Here is an 8,801-nt window from a genome sequence, read left to right on the forward strand (position 1 = left end):
CCCGCCCCGCCCACAGCCCTCCTCCTGGCAGCCCAGCAACAAGCGGCCACCGCCCCCACCCCGGGGCGGGCAGGTGAGTCCCCCCGCCCCCGGCCCGCCCCCGGCCCGCCCCCAGCCCACAGGGCCGCCCCGCGCTCCCGCCTCCGGCCCCTGGCCACACGCACCCCAGGCCCCCCAGTGGCGCCCCAAGCCCAGCGCCGCTGCAGCTCAGACACACCGAAATAGGAATGATTTAATCCAACGACACCTCCTGGGGCTGCCCAGTCCCGGTTCCGCCAGCCCCTGAGCCTGGGGAGGGGCAGAATCGGGTGGAACTCGGGTCGGGGGGCGGAAATGGCCCGAGTGGGAGGGAAGGCGCGGGGTCGGACACTACCTTGTAACCAACTTTGGTACTTGCAGAAGGGAAGGACGAAGGTCGCCCACGGACCCTCGGGTGACCTCCGTGCGGCCTGGTGACCCGGCACACCCGCGCGTGGACGAGGTCCCTCCCAGGGGTCTCCTTGCAGGGGTCTCCGGGGTGGGAGTGGGCACGTGGGTCCTTAACCCCTCCATTGCATCATTCCCATCCCGGTGGGTAGACAGGCACAGCCACCCCGTGGTGCTCCCGGAAGACACCGCGTCTCCAACGTTTACGCAGAGATGCTGCTCGGCTCAGGTCGGGTCCGTACGCTTCCCGAGGTGCGTACTACGCGAGCCACACACATCACTCCCGATATTCCTGGGAAAGTCGGTGCCACAGTCAGTCAGCTGCAAGCGTGGGGTTGCCGGTGACGCGCTCTGCCCGTGAAGACGCCCATTGTGCGGGACAGGCGCGGCCAGGGCGCAGCGTCCAGGAGGTGGGTAGGCAGCCGAACTTGCACTGGCCACGAGCGCTTCACCTTCTAGAATCTGCCAGGGACCAAGCATCAACTCCCAGGGAGAAAATAAAATGTGAAGTTGGAAGACACACGCTGCCCTTCACTTTTCTGAGGAGTTCACATCGGTTTCCGCATTCCGCGTTCTCAGTTCGCTTTGCCCCGGCTAGTGGGCTCCATCGCCTGGACCGCAAACGCACCAGGGCGTGCCCGCCGGGGGCGAGGCCAAAGAAACCGCACGTTTCGAGTCCCCAGTTGCTGAGAAACAATCACAGCGCTCCTCTTTTCTTCCCCTGCCGTTGCAGGTTCCGACCTGAATCCGAAAGTGCTTCTAAATCCCATGCTCCACAGGAGGTTCGGAGGGGGAGGCGCTCGGGGGGGACTGCTGCGTGCCCATGTAGCCGAACCGACTCGAATAAAAGCGTGTCTACGTCTACATCACACATCTGTGCAAATGCAGAAGCCTGCGGATGCTCGGGGCTGGCCAGACTTCAATGTGCAGACACATGGGCTCATGCACGCGCGCGCGCTCACACACACTCACACCCCAAATTACCTCCGGGATGGAGAAAGCCGCAGCGGATTGGCCAGCAGAACCGTCACTCACGCCCAGGGGGCAGGGACACTTCGCAAAGCTGTTTCCTTTTTTTTTTTTTTTTTTTTTTTTTTCTTCTCCTCTCCTCCCTACCGTTTCATTTAATGGTAAAACAACAGCAGAGCTCTGAAAGTTAGCCATCTGCGCGGAGTTTGCCTTCTTTAAGGAAGGAGGCGTCAGACGATATCCATTTAAATATATTTTGTACTTCCACAAAGGATGGAAAGGGAAATTAACGATGGGAGTGGAGGCGGAAAGGGAGCTCCGAATAAGAAGGAGGGGTCATCCCGCGGGGGGAGGGGGGGCCGGGGGCGGACGCAAGGGAAAGAGTTCTTCTCTACACAGAAGAGGGACTTTGACCTTCCATTGATCTCGAAATTAAAAAATGTTTTTCACAGGTCAGATTGTAACCAAAACTCGTTCATAATTTATGAACTCGTCGTTTTGATTTTATTATTTAAGCATGCGCCAGCAGTCGTGTTTCCTTAAGAAAGAACTGACCTATTTTTGGCTGGAGATAAACGATCATGTTAACAGATGTTAATCTTGTAATCTGTTTTTCCTGTAAGCACTTTACCTACCCGGGTTTCAGACATCTTTTCCAAAAAGACCTGACGTCACAATTGACTCCCTGAAAAATCACACTCCCCCTCCAGTTTCTTCCCCTGCAATGATTTCAAAGACGTTAAATCTTTTCCACTTTATAAATGCTGATCTGTTCTGCCTCTACTCCCACAGGCTTTTATTTGCATTTTAAATTCCACAGGTTACACCAGTCGCCTTTTCAAAAAATATAAACCAACAATGAAGCAGCAAATGGCTTTTTGTGCATCTGGATTAAATAAAACACAGAATGAATATATTTAAAAAGAAGGCTGCGCAAGTTGATCTTTGCACACCCGGAGACCCAGTGACTCTTTATCAGCGGAATGAGTAAGACACACACACAGCCCCCAGAGCTCCCGGTCTGATCCTGGGCTGCTGCGGGAGGCTTATTAACGCTGATAATGGATGGGGCTGACTTACAGACCCACATTTTTCGGGTAAAAGGCTGGTTCCTAATTGCGGGGTCCACTGGCTTTCCTCGGCGCACACCAACCTTCCTCCATCAACTGCTGCTTTTAAAAACCCCACTCGGCTGCCGGGTAACAAACTTATTCATACAAACTTTCTTTAAAACTTGACGAGGCGGTTTAATCTAAATACTGATCGTAACTATCCAGTCTGTTAGTTCTCCCTGGAAATGGCAGCGGAGGCGCCTCCCCCACCTCCCGCCCAACCACACACACCCCACCGAATTCTTCCTTCATACACCCGGGTTCATCTCCCCACCGAGGCCTCCCCCACCCGCACCCGGCGGGGCGCAGCTCCGAGGAGTCCCTGCCCACCCCTCTCAGAGTCCGTGCCAGACCCTCGCCCCCACCCCCACCCCCGCCCGAACTTCCCTTCCAGGACCTCTCACTTCTTGAACATTAGGGTCACTTAGAAGCTCCCACCACATTGGCAAGCAGCCGGGGAGGGGGCTGCGAAAAACAAGCCCCCCCCCCGCCCCGGCAAACGCGTCCCCTAGGCAGCAGCGCTCGGTGCCCACAGGCATCGATCCCATCCGCCAAACCCTTAATAATTGAAGCGGCTCCTCAGGCCCGCAGCCCCATCACCCACCTTCATTAGCCGGAGCGTTTTACTTTAAAGTAAGGCAATTTGCTCTTTGTCTCCTAATGGATGGAGAGCGCGTCCGAGCTCCCCTCCTCCCGCGTCGCCTTCGACCAAGTGTACAAAGCCAGAGCCTCTTCCGCGCTCCCACCCCGGCCCCCACCCCGCCCCTCCACTGCGGTAAAAACCACCTCCCGGGCGCTCGCCCCGCCGCCCGAAGTTGCATCTTCTCCTATCCTGGAATTGCAGAGCAGAGCAACTACCCACAGGGAAAGCCAAGGAGCCCTCCCCGCGCCCGGGGGGACCCTCCCCGGCGCCTCTCCCCCCGTCGCCTCTCCCCCCCGCCCCCAGCGGCGCACACGGGAATCCCAGGCACGTCGAGGCTCCGGGCCCCGCGCCCACCGCCCGCCCGCGGCCCCTGCGGCGCAGCTCTCCCCCCGCCCGCGGCCCCTACCTTGGCGGGGTGGCGGCGTGCCTGGGGAGCAGGGCGCGCACGCCCCGCGCATCTGAAGGTGAAGCCGAGCGCCCGCGGCGCGGAGCCGAGCGCTGCACTAGACCGACCGCGCCAGCTGCGCCCGGGCGCGGGGGACGCGCGAGGGCGCGCGGGGCCCTCCACGCGCCCGGCCCCCTCCCCGCGCCGCCCGCGCGCGTCCCGGACGCGCCGGCCCCGCGGGGGCCCCGGCGCCGGCCGGGCTCGGGGGGCTGCGCGGCACGGGGAGGGGGCCGGGCGCCCGCGGCCCGGCGCAGGCCCGAGGCTTCCCCCAGCCCGGGAATGGTCTGCCCTGTAGGAAACGCACACTCCACTATTGTCTCATCAGCACAAAGTTCTGCCACACTGCGGGGACAGTCTGGAGGCTCGCAGTGACTCAGACACAGCTGGTTCCTCCCCTAATAGCACCGAACCGCGATCGCAGCAGCCGGTGGTCACCCCCAGTCAAGGTCTAAGGCTGCGGCAGCTCCGGCTCCCGGAGGCCGTTTCCGCGCGCACACGCGCATCCATACGTGCAGACGTACTCGGGATGCGGGTCCCGCCGGCGGGCACCTGGGCACTGCGCCCCACCGGGACGGAGACCGGGACACCCTTTCGGGGGTCCCAGGTGCGTGTGCATGACACACGGCGTGGCGTGTGCATTTCACTCAACTTCCTGGTAGACGCCTCTGGGGGTGTTCAGATGCAGGATCAATACATTAAGTCCTGAATCCAGGGTCACAGAGGTCCTGCAGGAAGGACTTCCAACAGCGGCTCTGCCACATGGTCATTTAAAAATGAAGGGGCTGTTTACTGGCAGCCGAAAGTTCAACTCTTATTTTTCTGTTCTTAAAACTTCATTTCTTCACCTCACCTCCTCCCCACTGGCAGTAGTTAGTTGTCGCAAGTTGGGTCTGGGACTAGAAATCCTAATGTGACTCCAAATGCTCTCCCGGTACAGGGCGGGGGAGGGGAGGGAGGGTGCTCGGGCGCGGGGGGGAGGGGAGGGAACCGGAGGGGCGGGTCGCAGCGCGCAAGGGCGAGCGCCCCTTCACCGCCGGTGACGTAGACCCGGGGAGCTGCGGCCTGCCCTGCGGAGGGTAACACTATCTTCTCCCACCAGGCTCCTGGCCATATTGTTCTCCTTCTCCTCGTGATAACTCCGCAGTGGAGGTGGATTCCGTCCAAGACGCCCAACGTGGCTCCGCTCGGCAATCAGGGCTGCAATCCCGGCGGTTACCTCCGCGGCGGCGTCTCCCTCTGGGCCCTACACCCGCCGCCCTGGCAGCCCGCGGCCCTCCCCAACTTAGGGCGTTTACAAAAGAAACTACTTCGGACGCGCTGCAAAGGGAGGCGCTTGTGCCCGAAAGCTGGCGATCAGACGCGGGGCCATTCTGCACGTGTGATGTTTCTGTGTGTGTGTGTGTGTGTGTCCGTGTGTCGGGGTCGGGGGGAGGAGTCAGGCGGAAAGACAGGCGAGAACCTCTGCGAGGAAGGATCCTCGAGTCCTAAAATGTAAGCTCCGGGTGACTGACGACCTGCGCTGATTCGGAGAGCAGGCGTGTTAAAGGTCACGGACAATTGTTGCTGGCTTCAGCATGAATGCCGAAGTGGGATGTATTCTTGAACAATCACATTTAAGCCTGAGTCACCGAAAAGTATTGACGTGCCCACCATTCATTTCAGTTCACTGTGAAAAAGCGCGGAGTATCTCCAAATTCAATTAATTACATAGGCGTAAGTGGCTTGATACACATATTATTATGTCTGTGTAGGTAACAACAAAGATTACAGTTTGAAGGCTTGACACTTTAATAGCGTTTTGGTAGGATTTTGGAATGGATGTGAGTCAGTGCTATAAACCTACATTCATCTGCATTCTTGGGTCTATTTAAAAGTACAATCTCGCACTAATTATTTCCATGTGTTGAAAATGGACAAGGTAGATCATTGAACGGTGAGCAAGACTTCCAAACCTCTCACATAAAACTGTAAAATGTTCATGACTTGCCTCCTTTCTCTAGCCGGCTTAGGGCCCTGTCTAAAGTCCCACATGTGATTTCACTCAGGGCATTGTCTGTCTACAATAATATTGTGCTTTTAAACGATTTCCTTTCTTACACATTTCTCTACAATGCATGCGAAATCTGAGAACGTAATCTGATGGGTGTGCAGGAGTTAAGTCCTGGTGTCTGGTGTGGCAGGCCTAGAAAATGGCAGCTGGAGGGCCTGCTTCATTTCGTTACTGACGATCGAAACGTGTTCACATTGATTGCACACTAGTCACTGGCGGTTGTCCATGTGTCAATGCGCTATTCCTCCACACACAAAAAAAAGCATAACAATCAAATGTTTAATACAAGTTTCCATACTGTTCCTGTAACCACATTTAGCACTGCCAACATTTCAACTGTTTTAATAGCTTCAAACACTTAAAGTAACCATTAGGGATTAAGGACACTGGTTGTATACATAATATAAACCCCTGGAATGGCCCAGGAGAGCTTCTCCTATTTTGAAATGTTTAGGTAAATTATAATATTTGGATGGAGCAAAGTCAGCAGTATGAATGGTTGAATGTTAATGGTTGATTTGGGCTACTTGTTTTCTTTTAGTGATATGTGATATTTTACACAAGTAGGGGGTATGTGTATTTGTTACTTACAAGCACAGAGTGTGTCATGATCAAGTCGGGGCACTCAGGGTACTCATCCCCTGGGGTATTTATTGTTTCTATGCCTTGGGAACATTTCAAGTCCTCTCTTGTAGCTACTTTGAAATACACAATACACTGTTATCAACTAGTCGCTCTAATCTGCTATCAAATATTAGAACTTATCCCTTCTAACTGGGTGTTTGTACCCATTCAGTTACATCTCCTCATTTCCCCTCCCACCCTCTATTTATAACTTTATAACAGGCAATAATTTTGGTTAACGAAGTAAATGGGGGAAAACATTTTCCCTTGCTATTATCTAATGAATCATTTGGGAGTCCACTCCTTTCAACGTTTGATGAAATGGTGTTCAATGGTTATGGAATGACTGAGGACATTTAGATTAGAAAGATTCTTGAGGACTTCCATTAAAAAAAATAGTTCAGAATAAAAACCAAAAAGAACTCCTGCCGCCCCCCGCCTTCCCCCGCCAAAAAATAGGCCTTGAGTGCCTGAAAGCTGGAAGTGAAACTCTCTGTACTATATCATAAAATCTAAGACAAACTAAAACCTGTGTATTAAATATTCATGCTCCAAAATGTAAGTGCTTTGATTGGACAGTTGGGTGTGCCACTCAGTAAATAATATTAATCCTATTTGTGTAAATGTATTAGGATTTTCTAAATTATATCTGAGAAAGAATTATATTATGCAACTAAGTTAAGGAGTAATCTTTTGTTTTCTGAACCAACTTAAATTTAGAGATTTCAGAGTAGATTAGGGATAAATTTGCTTTAAATTATCAATAAGTGTTCCTACGTAAAGACTTTTAGGAGGAGTAGAGCTGTTCGCTGCCTTTGTACTGTTTCGAATAGGTAACTATTTGGTGTATAAATGGAAATTGACTATTTAATCACTGATAGTTTCAAAAATATTACACTAATCCTAATGTGTTGGAGATTCTTTTTCCCTAAAATCTTTTCTTTTCATGGAACTAAACAATTCAGAGACTATACTGCATTTGAATATGGAGGAAGAAACAGCCTGTGAGCAAGGATGTATCAATATGAAATTTAACACAGGATAATCCCCTTTGTGGATGGTGTGGCAAAATTACGATTATTTTTTAAATCGAGTCTTTTATGAAGTGGTTTCAGACTGCTTGAATCTAAACTTACCTAACAGAATATTTTTAATCTTAATTTAGGAAACTGTCTCAGTTCTCATACACATTTCTTACAAACACACACGCACACACACACACACACGCACACAAAAGAAATCACCTCGAATGGGCTCTTCACCCAGAGTCTCCCATGTTTGCCCTGAGAGAGCTTCTTACCGAGCTTTCTCTTGTGGGGTCTTTTATTTACAGGATAACTGGAGGTGAAACTGACGGTGGCTTAGGTTTCATCATGCTTGAGACTTGCACATTGCTTGAAATACTTTTGTGAAAATGTCTTCCTCTCTCTTCTGTATTCAAGTCTAAGATGCCTTCAACATGCAGTTGTGCCTGAATTTTTAGTTTGCTGAATAATTTGGAATGCATCGCCTCAAGATTGGGTGCAAAATGGACCCATATGTGTGGGACAGAGAACGCTTTACTCATTTTCACAGTGGCAGAAATCTTAAGAACTTTCCCACGGAACCAGCATTGTTAACAATCTGTCCTTGTTTTCCACACAGAAAAAAAAAAAAAAAAAAAATGCTTGCTGACCCATACACTATTGTTATTGCAACACAGATTTTTCTCTTACTGATTTTTGTGCGTATATTTTGAATAACACTAAAGATGACATTAAGAAATAACAAACCTGGATCACAGAGTAAGGCTCTTTCTGCAACGGAGGCGAAAGCTTTGTGGAAAATGTACTACCCATTAGAGCAACCGCAGTCACATTTTCTCACCGTTTGCAGTTTTTGGTAACTCCATCAGGACTTCACAGCAGGTAGACGACCCTCAAATCTGTTCTTGATTTCGACTTCAGTAGAAGACTCTCAGCAACAGCTGGCTTCACAATCGCTGATACAGAATTCCACAGATGAATGGTTTGAAGAATAAAAGGAACTAGGCCACAGAGCAGAATTCGTTTAAGAAAAGACAAATTCAATAAAGATTCCTCTTTTGAAAGATTGCCGACGTGAGGGAAGAGAGGGCCTTGTTTTTCTTATTACCTTTTCTTATAATCCTACAACAGTATGTTAATTACTTAACAGATAGGTTGTGACCTGTTAACACCACACATTCTTACAACAGCAAAACCATTGACTTTCTCTGCCCCCAAAGCTCATTATGGCTCACCATGCATAACTGATCACATGTGCATGTTTATGCACACTTTCCTGACGGAACTGAAAATGAAATAAGGGAAATAGCAACGTCTCCTTCACTGTGGGGAGGATAGGTACACTTATAATGAAACTGAGCATGAAGACCTTCGCGTGAGATCTCTTTGACACATACATGATACAGTTTGAAGGAAAGCCGACTTGGCATTGAGGTGGTTCGCTGGTGTAAGAAACAGAACCGTAAGAAAAGAGGTGGTCAGCCTATGAATCAGTCGTCACAATTAA

At 51.3% G+C, this 8,801-nt stretch overlaps 2 protein-coding genes across 4 annotated transcripts in view; one reads left to right on the forward strand and one right to left on the reverse strand.

Moving 5' to 3' along the window:
• ZNF516 (zinc finger protein 516) overlaps nt 1–3,630 on the reverse strand; it is a 214,103-nt gene extending 210,473 nt beyond the window's left edge. Inside the window, exon 1 of one of the 3 annotated variants that reach the window (XM_035271379.3) lies at nt 3,557–3,630. The gene's annotated coding sequence lies outside the window, so the exon portion shown is untranslated. Of the gene's footprint in view, nt 1–373; nt 1,379–3,111 lie in introns of those variants that run through there. The other 2 variants (XM_035271378.3, XM_017963561.4) reach the window with 2 other exon arrangements.
• A 304-nt stretch (nt 3,631–3,934) lies between these two features.
• Nucleotides 3,935–8,040, forward strand: ZNF516-DT (ZNF516 divergent transcript). Its single transcript, XM_008980011.5, is given in 4 exon segments — nt 3,935–4,199; nt 4,695–4,953; nt 4,956–5,041; nt 5,044–8,040. Coding segments are annotated over 4 exon segments (498 nt in total). The 5' UTR covers nt 3,935–4,121; the 3' UTR covers nt 5,119–8,040.
• The last annotated feature ends 761 nt before the right edge of the window (nt 8,041–8,801 follow it).

Source organism: Callithrix jacchus, chromosome 13 (assembly GCF_049354715.1).
Source record: "Callithrix jacchus isolate 240 chromosome 13, calJac240_pri, whole genome shotgun sequence".
NCBI lineage: Eukaryota > Metazoa > Chordata > Mammalia > Primates > Cebidae > Callithrix > Callithrix jacchus.